The sequence below is a fragment of the Oryzias latipes genome, chromosome 8 (assembly GCF_053564925.1).
Source record: "Oryzias latipes strain Hd-rR chromosome 8, Olatipes_Hd-rR_3.1".
NCBI lineage: Eukaryota > Metazoa > Chordata > Actinopteri > Beloniformes > Adrianichthyidae > Oryzias > Oryzias latipes.
The window spans coordinates 22,872,096-22,892,119 of NC_136244.1; the positions used below are offsets into that span (position 1 = coordinate 22,872,096).

Sequence of the window (20,024 nt, forward strand, 5' to 3'; positions counted from 1 at the left end):
TTATTTATGTTTTATTGCAAACTTTGATAATATGTTGACTTTTTTTTGTAGTTTTCCTCGCTTCACAGGCTGCAAAATGACAAAACTTTTCACTATTTTCACAAGTTGTCAGTAAAATTCCAATTTTGCATGTATTAAAATTTCCTCTACTAGTATGTAAACTAGGCCTGCCGTAATGTAAACATATTTATACTTTAAAAGAAATAAACCACTATCCATCTTTTGCTCTTACGCTATGACCTTATATCTGTTTAATTGGTCATCTCATCAGTCTAAATTTAGTTTTTTTGTGGTGAAGAATCTATTTAAAAAAATACATTATGTGTAAATCAAATCATTTATTATCTTTTCAATCATTTTCTTTACATTCTTTCTTCCGTTTTTACATTATTACTATCAAATATTAATCTAAAAATTAAGTTCATTCTACACGTCTCAAATAATTTAAAATAATATTACAATCAGTCTAATGTTGTTATTATTCCAATTTTTCTTTTGCACTTTTTATTCACTCAAAAATTCTGTTTAATTCTTGTTTTTTAATGTTTTGTCTTTTTCCTTTCAAAATAAAGTATTATAAAAGGCAAAGTCTCCAAACACAAGGCAATAGAGGGGTCACATGGGGTCAGGCCTGTTTTGTAGCCGTCCTCTTGTCCCGTCTGCAGGTTTTAGTTCTAAGTTTCCTAAAATCCGCTTTTTTCAAACAATTTGTCATGGACTTGCTGGTCCAGATTTCCCCTTTTTATTCTATTATTGTAATTATTACTTTTCATTGTTGTTGTTACGAATTCTTTGTGATAATAAGTTACATACATTGTTTGATGTTTCACTTCCTGTCATGTATTATTCAAAGCCTAAGGACAGCGCGGTGGTGTTTGCTCCTCCCGATCAGGAAAGGATGCTTTGGCTTTGTTTAAAGTGTAAATGGCAGGCAGCCAGCTTTCCTCCAATGAAAGCTTTGCTCCGGCGTTAATGAACCGCGAACAGCAGGTCACTCACAGTGAAGTTTCATCGGGGCGATTGCACCGACTCGCTGACCTCCAGCTCCACTTTCACCAAAGTGTTGCCGAGTAAAAGCACGTGCAGGAAAAGCAAAGACTTTTAGCGATGAGGAAGCGTGTTTGAAAGTGGAGACACTGATCTTAATGGGAAGGATACTGTGAGCAGAGGATGCTGGGAGTCTGTTTACATTTGTTGTTTTGGTTTGGTTGATATTTCCAGTCCAACCTGTTTAAAATTAGTGTTTGAGCTGCATCATTGGTGAATATTCAGTTTAACATTTGCAGTCTGGTCACGAGAAGGAGCCAACGGGGACCCGACCATGACAGAGGAACATTATTTCAATAGACTCCTAAGTCTGTGTCTGAAATCACCGTCTGCAATTTTATAGACAATTCACAACAAGTACTGAAAAGAAGAAATAAGAGATCAGAAAAACATTTTTTCAGAAGTGTCAAGAACCTAATGGATCTTTAGGATGTAATCTTCATCTTTTGGTCCATTTTCAAAGTGTTCCCAGTGGCATTTTAATTATGATTGTCTCTTTTTTTACCACTTTTTTTAAGCCATTTTTACCATTTTTCCACATGGAGAGGAGCCAGTTGAGGTGGCTCGGGCATGAAGTTCGGATGCCTCCTGGACGCCTCCCTGGGGAGGTGTTCTGGGCACGTCCCATTGGGCGGATGCCCCGGTGAAGACCCAGGACACGCTGGGGAGACTACGTCTCTCGGCTGGTCTGGGAACGCCTCGGGTCCCCCCAGAGGCGCTGGAGGAAGTGGGAGGTCTGGGCATCTTTGTTTAGACTGCTCCCCCCGCGACCCGGTCCCGGATAAGCAGAGGAAGATGGATGGATGGATGTCATTTTTAACCAAAATGATACAAACCTGTGTCGTTTTCTAGGACATAGCGGCAGGAGTTCATTCGAAATTCATCTCTGAGTTGTGGGCAAGACTGTTGGTGCAGAGCAGTCCCGCCCCACTTCCCCTCCCTATTCCCGAGAGCTCTCAGTTTACAGCGGCAGTGGCTCAAGCGGTTGAGTAGGTCGACCAATGATCAAAGGGTCGGCGGTCCCCCCTGTCAACTGTCTTTGTGTCCTTGGGCAAGACACCTCTCACCCTTCCTGCCTCCAGCGTTGCCCCACTGGTGTGCGAATGCCCATGAATGCCCCGGTGATGGTCAGAGGGGTCGTAGGCACACACAGGCAGCCACGCCCCTTTTAGTCTTTTCCAGGGCAGCTGTGGCGGCTACATCAGCCGCTCACCATCACCAAGTGTGAATAAATAATGGACAAACATGGTAAGCGCTTTGAGCGTCTGAAAAAGCGCAGATAAATCCAATTCATTATTATACTTATTATGATTATTATTACATGCTCTCTTCATACCCAGCATATTTTCTGCAAAACAAACAAGCTCTTTTTAAAAACATTTTTTTCGTCTAATCCAAATTCTTAACGATTTGAATAAATTAATACTCAGAAATGCAATTGTAATCTTATTTTTTTATGTATGTCCGCCATTATGAGTAAAAAAACACCACAAGAACATGATAAATCACACAAAAAAATCATCATCAAGGTAGGTCTTCAAGCCTCACTTTACTTTAAATATTTGCTCTAAGTGCATAAATGTAAGAGGCTTAATTGCTGCAGCTCAGTAAACAACAGTTGTGCTTTGGGTTTGTTTGGATTGAAAATAATCTCTGACAAACATCACTGAAACCCTAGTCGATACAGATGCAGTCAACGTCCAGCTCTTCTCTCGCTGACTCTCCTCCTGCTTTTTCTCTCAGCTTTTATCTGTTATGTTTCAACCCAAAAAGTGGCTTTTTTGTTTTTTCCACGACTTTCTGCAGTTTTTGCCTCTTCTTGGATCCACATCCATCTCCTTCTTTGGTCATCTGATTTGTGGATTCTCCCCGCTTTTGTTTTGAAAAAGCCTTTTCTTTTTTTCCGTCTGAATGTGAACTTCTGTTCATCCAGAAGACATCAGGTATTCGTGTATGCCGTAAAAGGCCTGTTCCGGCTCGATTCTGGTTCATTTTTTTTCCGTTTACAGAGTGGAAGGAGTACAGTTTGTCTCTGTTGCATCTGCTCTTTGCTCCGAGCAAGTCTTTCATCTAAATAATCGAGTGAAACCATATGTGGGTGTGCAGCTCTTGTGTCACTGCCCTTGGCTGCCCAAACAGGGAGACCCATCCTTCCATGAGGTCTGACCTTCTCCGTTTGGGATGAAGGCAGCCATGAGGCCTCAAGGGTCAGTTTGAATCTGAGCTGCTAACTTTAATCATGGCATCATCATCAGCATCATCATCAGCCTGGCAGACGGATCTCATCAAGCGGTGCTGATGGGGACACCAGCATCGCTGAGCTCCAGAGATGTGTCTCACCGTCTGCTGTGTGTCAACAGGAAGACGCTGATGAAACGATAGCGAGGCTGATCCCCCTCTGTATTCAAAACAGGCCATGCTATCTACGGACAGCATCTTAGAGAGAGGAGGGAGGAGAAAAGGAAGCAGAAATTTAGGTGGCATCGCTGGTTCAGTAGATTCAGGAACAAAGAAACGAAAAAGAAACATCTACAGTTGCTTTGTTCAAGATTCGCACAAGGAATTTTAACCAGGAAACCCTGGATTTTTTTGTGGAGATCCTTCAAAATTTCAAAGTAACATGTACTATGTTATATATATATATATATATATATATATATATATATATATATATATATATGTGTGTATATAAATTTTTTTTTTTATTTATGTCACGAAGCCAAAACAAAACCAAACATACAAGGGCGCACAGCAAAAACTGGAAAAATATTTTGCAATGACCCAAACAAGAAATACCGCTTTATTTTACGCCGCATGACAAGAAGAATGTTGTCTGTTGGCCTTTAGTTCACCTCGTAGAGTTTGCTTCTTTGGTGGGAAACAGTGTCACACTATCTCTGTCAATTGTGGCTGACGCGGTTTGAAAACCAGCTTGGACGGAAACATTTCGACCCATGAATTCACTTTGTCACTCAATAATAAAGGAGCCTTAAATCTTAAGAAAATGTGCCATGTCCATTAAATAAGAGTCTGAAACTGTAACATCACAAACTTACTGTAAACGTCTGGTCATGCATGACCTGGAATCAGAACGCTTTAGGTCATAACAGACTCCAATGTTTTTCTGTCCCGCAGCAGTAAAGGACAGATGATTATTTTCACAATTCTTCTTTCTTTCTGTGCATTTGCTCCGCCACAAAATCAAAAACTCACCGAAAATGTGCCTGGTTTTTGCCAAGATTTTTGCAAAGAGGCAAATGTACAGTAAAAAGAAATGTTTTTTCTTTTAGAAATCCATAAAACCTAACAGACAGAGTGGGTTTTAATTTACACAAACATATTTTTTTCAAACTGATAAACCAGGTTTAACGTCTTTTTTGGCCAAAGTTTGTTGTCTTTCTATTTTTAGGATATGAGACAAATGAGGGAGTATTTCTGATTATGGTAAACAGCTCTCAGTGCCCTCAGACTGCCTAAAGGACTCCCAGCCCTCCTCCTCAGTCTGAGAACTGCTAGACTGCTCCGTCCATAGTGAACGGGGCGATGGAGGACTTCCTCGGCGGGGTGCGATGGTTGGTGCATTGCAGGAATGTAGAAACCAGATGACCTCAAATGGAAAATCCAGAGCTGATGTAGGCGGCGAGTGGGCCATCACGTTTGCTCTAATAAACACTCAAGTCTCTTTTTGCCTTCTTTCTTTTTCTAACCGCTCGGTTTCCTGGTCGCCACCCCTCGTACGCTGGACTCTAGCCCGCTTCGGGCCCTGAGATGCAAGCTGGGGTCCAGCTTTAGCTGATCAGACCGACGTCATAATACTGTCTAAAAGTTATAATTTCTGCTGTAATTACACAGAAGCAGAGATGAGCTAAATTTAAACTTCAAGGCTTGTGAAGGGGGATGGAAGAAGGGGTTCAGGGTGGATGTTCTTTCCCCAAAGTTGGGGTGGAGAGAGTCTAATGGCCTGCTGGAGCCCTGTGGTTTTCTGCTGCTGAGGTCTGCTTTGGTAAACAAGCCGAAAAGAAGGAGAAGAAAAAGGGAAAGAGGAGAGGGTGGGGGCTCTTACTGCAGAGGAGCTCAGACGTGACGGCCTGATTGCTCCCAGCGGTTGTGGTCAGGACAGAAAAGGAGGAGATAAGGGGAGGGGGTACAGCTCAAGGAGAGCCTACAGTTCTTTGCCTGCTGTCGTCATCGGCCCTGATGTTGTGCAGGAGCCGTACATTCATGAGGAGAAATGAAGTCCGCCTCAGAAAGGAGCAGATAAAAATCTCTGGAAATGTTTGTTGCAGCTTGGAAGCGTTTGGAGTCCCTGCAGGTTCACTGACTTCCAGAATGTGAATTGAAGGCAGCAGTCTTGTAAATCCTGAGGTTTCACACTATAAACTGTGAAGGTTACTTTTAAGCCTGTAATCATCGCCCATTTTTTGACGCTCACCTCCTCTCCCTGCAGGTTTCCTCATGCACAGACTCTGCTTGTTCCTGTGTGGGGGGTCATGGGGGGCCCTAAATGATGGCAGGATGAATGAAAAGAATTTCTCTCATCTTAACACCGTCAACCTGGCTATTTATTCATTTAAATGTTATCACCTCCCATTTCTGTCTGAAACAAAACAGTCTGACACGGGAAATCCAAGCTGTGAAGATGAGGAGGAGAAGCTCAGTCAGCTTCCCTTCGGCTCTGTGTGGATCTGAACTCCGAGGCCAGAGGAGCCACTCCCTGCTAATGAGTTTAGAGTCGAGCACCATCTCTCTACTTAGTGAGCTAGAGGAGATGATGTGAGCGCGCTCAGCTGTGTGGAAATCCCTCCCACACATCCAAACCTCATGAAATCTCTCTCGTGACCACAAAGTTTGATTATTCATTCCTTGATTGCACAAAAGAGTCATTTCAAACTTTCTTCCTAGACACATTAAGGTTTTTTTTCCCGCTGTGTGGCTCAGATGTTAGTGTCCTTCCTGGAAATGATGCATTAAGGCGAGTCGTAGGGCGGCGTCTGGTGTGAATTTCAGTGTCTTCGCTGAATCCGCTCTTTCCTGCTTTGTTGTTTAGATCCTATTTTTCATCTGTGGATGTTTTACTTTCAGCAGCATCGATCCCATCTGTAGCATTAAGGACACTCAGACTTTTGCATCTGACATTTTTCAACCCTGAATTTATTTCCAAATATTCTAAAGACATGTTTCATGGTGGGACACTGGTTAGCGCTCTTGCCCCCCGGCTGGGAGACCTGAAAGAATCATCTTTCTGTGTGGAGTTTGCATCTCCCTGGCTTTCTTCCCACCGTCCAAAAACATGCTTCACAAGTTAATTGGTCACTTTAAACTGTCCCCAGGTGTGAATGTGAGTGTGTATGAGTGTGTGATTGTGGCCCTGTCCAGGGTGTACACTGCTTTTTGCCCACGAACAGGTTTAGAAAATGAATGAATCATTAAAAATATATATTCTTTTGTATTTTTTCCACTCAAGGTAATGCTAAAATAAGTGGAGTCTTTTATTATATGTTGCAAATTAGCGACATATGACGTGAAGAGGATGAATATTTGGATTTGTTGCTTCTTTTCCTGCTGAGCATATATAGCCAGAATATTTCATAATTTATAAATAAATAGTAATAAAATGTTAAAAGCCTTTAATGTTTTATGGTTTTATTGTATTAGATTTTAATTTTTGAATAATTATTGGATTTATTATAGTTGTGATTAATAGATTTGAATCTTTTTTTTATAGTTTTGCTTGTTTATTGTTTTTTAGATGTGCTTGAATGGTTTTGAATGCAAGTAGCTGGCCGCTTTTGAATTTCCTTAGGGATTAATATTAATTCTATTCTATTCTATTACTCTATTCTATTCTAAAATTCTAGTCTAGTCTAGTCTAGTCTAGTCTAGTCTAGTCTAGTCTAGTCTTTTCTTGTTGTTGCACATCTGTGAGAGCCGAAGCATTCTAGCCTTGGGAAGTGTTTCACATTGAAGCCGCTCTAAAACACAGGCACATGTAAAAGACGCGTGCTGCACGTGGTCAGGTGGGCTGCTTTAATCTTCCGCTGTGCAGGAGGGAAGCTGGCCTTGTTGATGCATCACCCCTCTGCTTGCTGGGTGTGGCAGGGAAGACCATCCAGCTTCCTCCATGGCAGGTGTGACCTTTCCGATCTTCACCTCCAGATGACTGACATCTATCTGGAGGTCGCAGACACGTCCCCCACCTGACGGATTGTGACACATATTAGTGCAAAACTGTGCCGCTCCCCACCCTCAGCTCCATCCGCTGTGGCCCACTTATCTCCTTGCAGAGTTTGGGTTGCAGCTGCCCTCTAGTGTCCAGAGCATCTAACTGCAGGCTGAATGCGGTCGAACCCACCGATAGGTTTTGTGGCAAGGGGATTTACTGGAGATTAAAGGTAAAATTAACCTGCTTAAACGGTTACATCCCATTTTTAGACCGTATCTTGTTTTTGTAAATTCTGCTAATATTGAGATCCTGGATAAAGAAATGAATGATGTATGTCAAAAGAACTTTCAAGGACTTGGGTTTTGGGAGCTCTGCATCGTTTATATGTGTAGCTTCTCTGTCAAATTAAGTCTTTTTACACGCTTTAAACTGTTACTTTAGCTTTTTGTCAGTCAAAACTTGAAAAAAATGTAACTTTAGTTAGTTTAAATCCTTTTGGCTGCAACATAATCGTTGTCCATATTTGGTGTAAAATTTTTGAGATAAGGATGGTTTTAAGGCAGGAAAGTGATTATTTTACCTTTATTATTTTTACTTATTTTATTTTTATTATTTTTACTGTTATTATTTTATTTCAAGATGTCTGTCTAGTTTTATTTTTTTTTACTTTAATGCTTCTGTGTCACCAGTAGGGGACAGAAGGTGTTCACAGAAGTCAGACACTTTTGCAGTGAAGGGGAACAGTTTTACCTCTGGTTTTATTTGTCCCCCCCCATGACCTTTTCTGAAGCCTCTTTTAGAATAAAATTCCATGGTTTTGTCTGCAGGCTGGCTTATTTGTGACACTCCAGCGCAGAACTCAATCAGCAGTCTGGTGCTCTTCGCTCTTCTTCTTCCTGTGAGTTTCCTGTCAGGCCTCTCAGCTCTGTGCGTTAACATGGAGGAAAACTTTGTTTTGTCTCCCAAGAAAAACTCTGCTGCTAGTTTTACGATTCCTGAAGGGGATTACAAACATCAGTGGAGTAATCTGGTACACCGGCGACCTTGCTTTGCCAAATCCTGGCTCACCTGCCTCCTCATCCTTCTCAATTTTGGCAGATGTGTTTGTTGATCATCCTTAGATTTGCAGCCTTTGATTTCCTGAGTTCAGGAGCTTTGTGTCTGCAGGTTATGATAAAAACCTCGGGTCTGGTTGGGTTCATGTGTCAGATTGTTGCAGGCCAGATAAGGCATGCACACTATGATGGAGTGTGGAGACCTTGTTGTCCTGCCTTAACGTGTCTCCGCTCTGCATGGCAAGCCCACAAAGGCAGGCGTGCTTTTGTTGCTACGTTTTTCAGTTATGTAAACCTTTTCTTCAGCTTTTCCGAATATTTACGGTACTCCTCTTTTTCTGTCTCTGCACCGATTCTCCTTTTCTGTAAATTTCCTGTGGTTCACGAGGAGGAGACAGTGGGCTGGACATCCTAGGAGGTTTTTGTTTCCAAATGGAGCACGTGTCCCTCCTTGCCAAAACTAACTGCTATTGTGAAAAAATGCGGCGTGAAATCCCCTTTTCAGTCAAAGGTAGAACTTGTGTATTTTGAGATGTTAAAGTCTTGTTTGGCTGCCTCCTCTTGAGACAGTGATCCAGCAGGGCGGTTCCGACAGACGATGCACAGAACCATGGGCTCTGGTCTGAACCACAGAAAGAAGAGAAACCCACCCACATCCAGTCTTCTGACTTTAACAGGAACCATAATTATATGGCCCTGTGTATTTATACTTAACTGTGACTCAGTGGGGACATGTGGCATGTGTTTGTGTGAGCGTGCACGCACGGCACAGCCTGCCTTTGTGTCCTGTGCATTAGTGAAAGTTGCCTCAATAAACTATTTAAACTCAGCATTAAGTGAGCTGTGGACCAGAGCTAGTCTGTTATTTGGAAAGAAAATGTGCTGCAGTGGTGGATTTTTTTTATCTTAAAGCGAAAGCAATTCCACAAAAGAAAATGCACTTTTTTCAACAAAACACAAAGTTTGAAACACTTTGAAATGCGGTAAGAACATGACCACACACAATTTATTATATTAGTTAAAAACACAACATTAAAATTAAAGCTGTGAGCAGCATTGTATGGCCCAGAGGTGCCATCCGCCCTCGCCGGCCCCTATTACCCACTTTTGACCTGCCCTCACTGACTGCTACAGGTTCTTCTCACTCCCCCTCTGCCACCCAAAGCTGCACAGGACAAATTCATCAAATTCAGGAAAAAACACATTCTTCTTTTCGTTTGGTCACCTGGGGGTGACGAACAGGTCTCTGTAAATTTTAGAGGAGTTGGCAAAAATATTTTTTTTGATTTCCTTCGCAACAGAGGTTTTTCTGTGAACTACGCCCACATTCCTAATATGTTCATATCGTGTTTTGTATGATTTTGGGCAGCTTGAGCCAGGGATTCATGCAATACATTTGCAAAATATTCCGGTTAAAAATGTGCAACAGGGGAACATCACTTTTGCGAGCTCACCACGCTATCGCTGGTCAAAACCTACAACTTCCAATTCTAGCATTTTTTTTCTAAGTAGCTTCCCAACAATACTCGAGGAGTTAGGAGGTGATAGATTGAAATCCCTAGGAGTAGTTTAAATTTATTAAATGTACAAAAGGTGATTTAAAATAAAAAGTTAAAGATGGTGGCCCCTTCCCGAGGTCAAAGGTTAATAAATTTTTGGTTGTGGTTGTAGACTTAACCTGGTCTTTTCCCATTTTGTGTGAAAAAAGTGGAAAGCACAAAATTTCAGTTTGCCACAACATGGCATAGGTCCTGTGGCCATCCCATAATATTTTCCAAACTTCCTCTGGATTTCCCTGACACATCTGTTTTTATTTAATTTGTGGTATTTCTTTTTTGAGCCCCAAAAGAGATTTTGGCCCCATTATTTTTTTTTTGACTATATCAAACAGTCGTTTTCCTCAGGTAGGTGCGTACAGCCTTTGGTGAGTTGTTGAGTATGTGGCAGGGGTTCATTTTTGCTTAAAGCTTCAGTAAGGAAGAAAAATTGTGAAAACAATCTGGTCCTTGCAGTCCAGGACAGAATAAAGAAAATTGTATTTACATTTTCTGCTAGCTGTAACAAACTGGATGAAAACAGAAATAAATATTGCTTTCCTTTAAAGATTTTTTGTCATTTAAGTTTTTTTGAAGCACTAAATTTATGTCTGTAAAATATTTACAAGTGTCAGTTGTAGTGATGGGGATCAAACTTCCCAAACAAAAGGAACTAAATGTAGTTTATAGGATCACATGTTTTGACACTGAGTCCAATCGTGTCCTGCAGCCAGCTTTTCCTCCTCAAATGTATATTTACTTTGTCCAACATCCTCTTTTGACTCTGCCTCATGCATAGTTACGTGTGCACAAAAGAAACATAAACATGATTGAAGCATGGAGAAATGTAGATTTATTTTATTTTCCTTCAGATTATAATTTTTCTCTCCCTTACAGATTGGAGAGCTCCAAACCAAAAAAACCTTTAACTAGTTACCTCACTGGTGTGAACGGTGCTCAAATCTGCTGTGTGTGTTCTTCTCGGCGCGGTGCAGAATATCCACAGGGTACAGTTTCTTCTCGGATGACTGCCGTCTCCAGTCGAGTTCACACTTGCCCGGCCGTGTGGCAGGTGAAACCTGTCCAACCTCCCAAGCAAACGGATGTGTGGCTTGTTAACAGGAGTGAGAGCTGGAAGGGAGGATTGTCTGTAGCGACATGGTCACTGGTGAGCTCCTGACTCAGGTATCCTGGACTCCTGGCTGTCTGGTAAGAGCCGGACTATGTGGGCAGAGTTTTGACGGTGCCTCTGAAGTCTTTGAATGTGAGAAAATTGGCAAAGATGTCACACTGACATCTAGCCGTTTAAGCTTGTCCTTGTCTGCTCCTGCCGTTCTCTGGGACTCTATACTTTCCCCTCTGAACTGAAACAAAAAGGGAGTGGAACATTTAATACAGCATCTTCATTTGTCTTACTCCTGGGCTCCTTCTTTCCGTTCGCCCCCTCTTCGTTGAGGGAAGGCAACGGGAGGCAGGACTGGCTTTTTTTTTGGGAAGTTCAGCACCAGAGTCATAGCTCTGTCACTGCAGACGTGCAGCCGATCTTCAAGCAGCAGAGCGGATCTCTGGAGCCCTTCAGATCCAAAGACGAGCTTCACCAGGAACCCCGACCTCATCGATTTCTCTTGGATTTCACTGGAAAGTTCCACTTTGTGACGCAGTTGTTTACTTGAAGATGACAGTCAGATCTTTTTATGCAAAATTGGATTCAGTTTGACAAAAAGAACAGAAGAAGCAAGACTGAGTGAGCTCTAGGCTTGCTGATGCCCGTTGGGATAAAGGGCTGACATCACAGTAAGATGGAGAGATTTGTTTAGAGGTACAGAAGAGGAAGAGAGGACAGTGGGAGGGAGGATAGAGGCAGGATCCAGCCCTCTGGGACAGCACAGTAGTTTTTGGGGGGTGGACAGAGCAGCTTTGTGCGCAGAACATCACCGGACACCAACAGGAGGGGAAGCTGCCTGTTGTTCTGTGTGTGTCTGTAGTGAAACCAGACCTACCTCTACACCACACGCCTCCATCTGCTGCCCAAGACTCCCACAAAATGAAGGATTAAACTCACAAAAGGAGCAGGAGGGACTGGGATGGATTGGAGAACCCTGGAGTGAACCACTGGATAAGAAAAAAAAAAAGTCAGCAATTCCTCATCTGGACTTTGTCCACGAATCTGAGTTGATTCTTGAGTGTGCAGCTCATGGTGGTGGTGAGCGATGCCGGTCTGACGGAGCTTCACGGCCAGATGCCTGCCGCTGTGCTCCAGAGCCCCGCACCAGCCGGGCCCGACTGGAGCTTCCAGAACCCGGTGGGGGTTGACTGCAGCTCCCCGGAGCCTCGCTGCATTTGGGTGGCGGTTCTCCGGGGGACCTCGGACCCGCTCGCCCCCACCATGCCAGCCGAACACAACCAGAGCTTTCATCATCTCAGGGTAAGAGGAGGACTCCTCTTCTTCATTCATTGTTGCAGCATTGGAATATTATATTTTACTTCAGATTTCAGCCCCGTCCTGTTGAGATTGAGCTTTTACGGTGCTAAAGTGGAATATTGCCCAGAAACCGCAGAGTGTAATTAGTCAGTTGTGGATGTCAGGAATGTTTCTGTAACTGTACTCATTGTTTGGATTGTGTTAGCCGTTCAGCTGTTGACTCCTTCCTGTTTTGGAGCAGATCGTCTTTTTGCCCCGAGGCTCTCTGACGGATTCATCTGAAACCTATGAGGAAACTTTATACCGGTGGATTCATGCTGTTTACAAAGTGACGTGTTGTTGAAGGCATGCAGCGTCGGTTGATCCTGTGATTTTGTTTTTGATTGTCTTCAGTGTGACTGTCCTTTTCATCTCTAATACCAGCTAAAAGTTTCAACGGAAACTGCCATTCTTCATCTAAAGGACGGTTTCTTCATTTTTCCTGCTTGTTTACACAATATTTCTCTTATCTATTCTCCAAAATTCTACTTAGATCTTTGATCTTTTGAGTCTTTCTCGCTCTAGAATGATAAAAAAAACAGATCCTTTTCTGTTCTGAAGGAGGAGGATTATGGTGATTACTGAGCGATCCTCCTCGGGTGTAAAGACATGATGATCTGCGTGTTCTCCCCATGTTGACTCCTTCTTTCTTTCTTAAAAGGATTTCTAATTAGTGGCTCAAAAAGATGAAGGGGCCCGTTAACTGCCGCTTTCTGCAAACTACTGTGGGAGCTGTCTGTCTGTGCATTCCCACCCCCCCATAACCCCCTCCCCACTTAGGAGCATCTCATTCTCATGTGGGTATTTTTGTGTGGAATATTACTTCCCTCTTGACTCTACCCCCCTCCCTTTCTTAACTTAGGTGACAGTTAAGAAATGCCACAAACAGGAATGTGAGCTGGGGTTGGGAGTGTGTATGGACACAGCTGGGGCAAACACACACCGTATGCCGTTTCATGAGAGAGGTGACGAGGAGAGTTTCCAAGAGGGAAAACATTTGCGTTTAATTGTTGCCATTTAATTGTTTCTCTGTCTCCACATTAAGTCTCAAGTCAGGATTGTTTCAGACCCGCTCGGAGGAAAATGTTGTTCTTGGCGGGTAAAACATTCTTGTGGCGTTTTTCATATATGGAGAAAATTAAGCTTAAAATTGCATTTCAGGGTGTTTCTTAATTCAGATTTTTGCGAATCAGGAGCAGACACAAAAATGTAATTTGAAAAGAGCTTAATGGAACTGTAGGAAATAGGCTGGGCGACCACAAGCTCCCAGCTCTGCTCCATTCTGATCCACCCACTATAGACGACAAGTTTCATGTACGTCTTTGTTTTCCTCGTCTGAGCTGGAATCTGGCTCAAAACTGGACGGCCGGATAGTTGAAATATCGCTCGCCTTTCTTGTTTCATCGCTGATGTTAGGTTGAGGGTGTGAGGGGCTGTAAGCCAGAGGGAGAGAGTGTAAACAGATGGATGCCGGGAAGTAACCATAACCATAACCGTAAACCATAATTAAAAGACCACTGGGAACATTCTGAGTGGGTTTTTAAGAAGAAAATCACTTTAAAGTAGTAAAATTATTGGTCCATGGAGCAAGTCATTTTTACTTAACAAGAAATCCTGTAATAAAATATCAAAATCTACAAACACGTAGTTCCACACAAGCATGCAAAAGTAAAAAAGTGAGCCTGAAAAGCTGTGAGATAGGATGTTCTTCAGCTTTGTGCTAAGCAAAAGATTTGTATTTTTTGAGTTTTTACATGTAGTTCACTTTGATCACAATCACAAAAAACGTAGAAATGACTTTTTAGAACAAAATGAGAATATGATCTTAGTACAAGTTGGTCCATCTTGATAATCCTTATAAAATCGAATACTAGCACTTGTTCTTAGAACGTGAATCCAATATTTTGTTTCCAAAATAATGACAAAGAATATTTATTAAACTTGAAAATAAAATCAAGTTTTTCTACTGTCCAGAGTATGTCGAGCTAAAAGGATTTTTTAAATTCATTTTAATAAGAATGCCCTTATTTCTAGATCCTAGCAATTAATGAGACAAAAAAATATCACCTGTGCTGGAAAAAACTGGGAGCAAAAGATAAGTCAAAGCAAATAAAACCTGGTCAATGTCTAAGAACAAGGTGTGAAATCTTTACAAGTGTCAAATAATTTGCATTTTGCTTGCATGACTGCTGTAATATTTCTCAACCAGGCGGAGTGACCCCGGCCGCTGACAGAGAGGCGGGATCGGTTAGAATACTACGACTTGTTAAGGTAGAAAACCCTGTTTAACTGTCGTTGCATCATCACCAGCAGACCAGGTTGAACTGACAACAGACGTTGGCTGTTTTTTTTAAAGTACACATAGGTTTGTTCATATGACCGGGATGTGCAAACACAAACCAACCCAACCATCTTCTGCAAAACTTCTTGACGTGTTTTTCTGCGTTTGGATGTTCAGAGGTGGTGCAGCTCCTTTGCTGCGTCCAGGCCGGTGATGTTGCAGCCTCCCCTCTCAGACATCCGCGGCTGTCAGGATTAAAGGCTTGTCAGCATTTGCAGCGGCCCTAAAGCTCCACTTTTCAAACGGGTTGCAGCTGTCAGCTGTTTAAAACAGCATTATTGTTCGGTCCTGCTGGGGTTTTAGTGCTGGAGCCGAGCTCCCAGACGGCCATTCGCAATCCTGCGTGCTGCTTTACCTCTGGATGGACTTTTTGTTTGTGCTCGTCAAAAACGTGCGCTGCTTAGCTTCAAAATGTTATCATGCACCAGCAAAGCTTCTTAGCATCTGGAAATCCATATTACTGGATTTAAAGAAAGGAAACCGATTATTATTATTATTCCCTTTATGTTTAGATAAAGCTAAATTTCACTTAAATAACTAACATTTATTCAGATTAAGCAGATAATCTGGGCATGCTGAGCTCGCTTTCTCGTTTGTTCAGTTATGCAACGTAATTATACACTTCTTAATGGAAATCAGGGTTACAAATATCCGCAGGGAGATCTCGCTGTTGTGTCATCACCACTAAACAAACACTCACAGCAGGAAGCTGTTCTGCATATTCATCACTCCGACCACGATTTGCCGACTGAAAAAAAGTGTCCTTATTAAAATAAAAGCACTTTATTTATTCACCCCCCCGCCTTTAAAAATCAACTTTAGATCAAAGTTGCCTTCAAAGAAGCGATGGACCTAAAAGTCTTATTATTTGGTCATCTAGATTTGGGTTAAATTAGGAATATTTAAATGTTTTCTGTATAATTTAGGAAAAAACCCTCAAAGGAGGAAGAAAATATCTTTTCTCAGGAAACATAGTTTGACGGAGCTCCATCTGTTAAGGAGATCGAGATGAGCCTGAAAACCACAGAAACTGTTTCCGAGCGCCGTCTTGCTTCGTTCTCTGTGATGGACAGGCAGGACAGATCAGAGTTTTTTTTTAAAGCAGTGGACAAACGAGAAGGTGAAAGGTCATGATGGGTGCCAATCTGGCCCAAAAGGGGGGAGGGAGGGGGATGTTGTAGATTTGACATCGGAAAGACCCAGAGAACCCTAAGAATGAGATTGCTCTGGTTGGTGTATGTTTTGGGTAATCACAGGGTTTGGTATTCCAAGCGCCGGGAGGAGCCATGTGGTCGAAACCGGCGTGCTGGAGCCTGTCGCTAGCTGGGGCCTGATACTCCTTCCTCCTCATCCTTCTCCTTTCATTCACTCTGCTGGTGATTCCTCCCCTCCTGGGTCAATGTGTGTTTCGACTTGTCCAAGCCAAGGCACTGGCTCTTCCCTCTCTTTCCTTTTTCCTTTTCTCTTTTTCCAGTGTGTTCTTATCTGCAGTATTTATTTGACTCTCTAAAACTCCCCCTGCTCGCGCACCTCTTCCTGATTCTTTAATGCAACATAATGACCCTTTGCAGCGTGGCCTGGGAAGAAAATAGCAGAGGTCTCCTTCCATTGTTTAGACTGTCAGAAGATAGATCTGACTTTGATCCATGGACGTCTGTCTGCAAAACACACACTCCATGCATTCGCTGTTGTCTATCACTCAAACAAACTCATTTAAAAAAAAAAAATGTGCAGTGCGCCTTGGCACTGCCGGATCTCATGAAGGGAGACAGGAAGATGAGCTGGAAGGGAGAGGAGAGAAGTGAAGGAGAATGGAGAGAAAAGACTAGAAAAAATGATAAGTGGCTCCATAATGAAAAGTATATTTATAGGAGCTACTGGTTTTCACCACGCTCTGCACTTTGACCAGCTTCCTGCTCCAAGCATGCACTTCCTGTTGTTGCACAAAGACATGCAAACCTGTGGACTTTTGTTTCCATTCATTTAAACCTCTGACCTTCATCTTTCATTGATTGAATCAAGCTCCAAAACCTATTTGGTTTTACTGCATGAAATTGGCATGCCACTCAGAGTGGCGTGGACACCAAACCTCACCCAGTAGGAGGCGGCTGTTCATGGTGGTGAGCTGAGCTGCATCTCATTTCCTCATTTTTGAACCCCAAGGAGTTACAACATAGTCCTGTTTTCCTCAAAAGTTGCTGAGGGTATCGTTTTTTTTTTTACAGGAATACCCTACTTTTTATGAACCAATGTTTCAAGCTGATGTAATTTAGTCTGTGGAGCTCCCACTGCAATGGTTAAAACCAGGGGGGGGTAAGTGGCAAATGTAAATAACAATACAAAGCAAGACAATGACCTTCATTCATCCTTCATCCATCTTCTACCGTTTATTCCCTTTCGGGGTCACGGGGCTGCCGGAGCCTATCCACTTGCAAAGCAAGACAATTTCAGATTTAAATAAAAAAACCTGTGAAAGTCCTACTCCGATCACCTTTTGATCTATTGTAAAATCGTTCCCGGTGGTCCTTAAATCATCCTTATGTGGTTTTTAGCCAAAATCCAAAAACCTGTGTCGTTTTCTGGAACATAGTTTCTGCACAGCAGCTGGAGTTCATTGGAAATTCACTTCTGAATTTTGGGTGGGACCCTTCCCCTACCAGTTGCTGAGAGCTTTCTGTTTACATGTGCTCCCGCTGGGCTTCAGCCCCTAACCTAATATAACTGGTGCAGCCAAAATGACATCAGAGCTATCCGGCCGTACAGTTTTGAGTCAGGTGGAAAATGAAGACATACCTGGATCTATTTAGAAGTGGATGAATCAGAACGGAGCGGAGCAGGAAGCTTGTGACCCGCCCAGCTTGTTTTTTTTTTCTGCTCCTGATTCACAATGTAGTTGTTTCTCTTTCGGCTTTTTCCCATCAGGGGTCGCCACAGAGAACGAGTTGCATGGTAAACTTGGCAATGCTTTACGCCGGATGCCCTTCCTGACCCAACCCTCTCAAAACAACCGGGCTTGGGACCGGCACAGAAGTATAGAAGGGAACAGGGAGCAGCCCGGAGACGAACCCTGGTTTCACGGACGGAAGGCGCCGCAAACCAGCACGAGCTAAACCGGCTCCTTCTGATTCACAATGATTTGAAAAAAGAAATACTCATAAACACCATTTTAATCTTAATACTAATATATAATATCATCAGAAAACACAATTCTCAGCCGTCTTTAAAGCTCCTTCCTAAATTGTCTTTTGAGGTGATGGTGAACTTTCTGCTCAGCTGTTTTGGCCTTTGACCTCTGACGTTCACATCTTCCACCCTCTTCTTCTTCTTGCTCCTGCCTGTTTGGTCAGGTGACTGACAGATGTGGCCGTTAAGGGCAGCACAGGGGTGAGACTTCTCACGTGTGTTTGTCAGCTGAGCTCACAGAACCTATTTGCTGGACTGCAGGAATGAGATATTTGGAGAGCGGGTGGAAATGTGGCCTAACTCTCCACTTTAAACCCGGAGGAGTTTGTACCGTCTCGTCCTTTCATCCGACCACGGTCGCAGCGCTCTGACACTAGTGAAACCACAACATTCCCACCTGAGTTCTGTCTAGACACGAGCCCCCCCCCTCACACGTATTGTTCTGAGGCCGGTTTACATATTGGACTGACCTGACTCTGAGCACATTTCAGGACGGGATGTGGAAGCTGCTAATGTTCTTTCCAGCTGGCCCGGCTACGGCCGCTGAGTGTAGACTCACTTTATTTTCCATGTTGAAGCTAAAAATAGTGAAAATTGTTCAGTGTTACACTTTCCTCCTCCTTGGACAAACACAATTTCATGTTTTACGGATGTCAAAGTCATGATTTTCACTAATTTCTCATTAAAGTCTCCCTCTGGTCATCGTTTGATCTATTTTAAAAGCGTTCCCAGTGGTCTTTTAACAATGATTGTGCCGTTTTTAGCCAAAGACGTACATGGATCTAGTCGTCTGCAAGTTTATTCAGCAGAAAGGTGCGGAGCAGGGAGCTTGTGACCTGCTCATGTCACTCCTGTAAGCTTTTTCCAACAGTACTTTTCGTCTGCTACTTATTTGAATAAAGAATTACTCGAACACTCAATTTTAGAAAGAATTTTCTGTATATATGTCCTCCGTCATCAGAAAAATGCCACAAGGACATGTTAAAAACACCAAAACACGATTTTATGTCTTCTCATCTTTAAGTACTTTAATTTCTAAAATTTGACATGTTTGTGTGTTTACAGGCCAAGGGGTGGCGGGATGGTCTCTCCTCAGCTGGTGACAACCCCAGGCCGCCAATGGCAACACGGCCTGGAAGGGAGGGGCTCGGCACGGGCTGGAAGGGCCCCCGGACGCTGGTCCTCCACAAGAACTCCCAGGGTTTTGGTTTCACCCTGCGCCACTTCATCGTTTACCCTCCAGAATCCGCCCTACACACCACCTTCAAGGTGAGCCCCCACCTACGACTGCAGGTTTGGTTCTGAGATTGGCCACTTTTTGCCCAGAGATGAAGCCTGTTGAGGGTCAGAGATGCTCCAAGTGATGAAACGAGCACAGCAGCGAAGATGTTTAACTTGATTAAAGGGTGCAGACGGAGAAAGCTGAAGTTTTTGAGGGATTATTGAAGGCAGAGGGACGTTTCTAAAACAAGACAGGAGTGCAGACTTCCAGCGTTCCAGGATGCTGACAGATCTGACTTTAATCCTGGTTTTGTCTACTACGACTTTGAGTTAAGCTTCTCTCCTGTTGTTTACTAGAATGGGCCCTTATGCGAGCAAGTGCTTATTTAGCTCCATTTGAGGTGTGGGGGCAAACATCTCCAGATGTGAAATTGAGTGATGGAAGGAGGGGTGGGGCGATCCAGCTTAAACAAGACCTCCTTTATACTTCTGCCACCCTGTTGTCCCACAGCTGCAGATCTTGGAGCACAGATTCAATGAGTTCTGTTGTCCCGGCCTGGTACCATTTTCTGGCAGTACCAGGCTCGATCTGACAATAGGCCCACTGCTAGCCTTTGTCCCCCACTCCTGTTCTTGTATTCTCTCCCTCAAAGAGGACCAGGCTCACATGGTGTTTTGGGGCGCTCACAGAGCTCCCTGTCCGAGGAGCCAGCGGAGAAGTCTCCAAAATTACTGACATTTCCAAAGGAGTACAAATTGGCTTATAAGTAATATAAATAACAGAAACATTTTTATTTAATGTCAACAGAATCATGCTGTAAATTCCTTTACTCTCATCGTTAAAGGAAATCTTATTTCCTTTGCACCCTCTTCCATAAAAAACTGAATTATCCTGTTGATAATCACAGCTGCCTGGAATTATTTCATTCAGACTTCTTTTTAATAAGGAGTTTGCTCTATCCTGCTCTGTCTTTTGTGATTTCTGGTCAGTTTTATGCAGATTCGCTGTTCCTTGGTA

The 20,024-nt window shown here is 43.0% G+C and overlaps 1 protein-coding gene across 13 annotated transcripts in view; it reads left to right on the forward strand.

Moving 5' to 3' along the window:
* The window catches only part of arhgap23a (Rho GTPase activating protein 23a), a 65,415-nt gene that overhangs the window by 19,166 nt on the left and 26,225 nt on the right, over positions 1–20,024 (forward strand). For 7 of the 13 annotated variants that reach the window (XR_013657815.1, XR_013657814.1, XM_023957405.2 and 4 more), the window contains exons 1-2: positions 11,724–12,225; positions 18,851–19,054. Coding sequence is in view for 11 of the 13 variants with exons in the window: in XM_023957405.2 (XP_023813173.1) it covers positions 11,995–12,225; positions 18,851–19,054 (435 nt within the window). In the remaining 2 variants the exon portion in view is untranslated. Of the gene's footprint in view, positions 1–10,885; positions 11,010–11,328; positions 12,226–14,470; positions 14,533–18,850; positions 19,055–20,024 lie in introns of those variants that run through there. The other 6 variants (XM_023957403.2, XM_023957400.2, XM_078951809.1 and 3 more) reach the window with 5 other exon arrangements.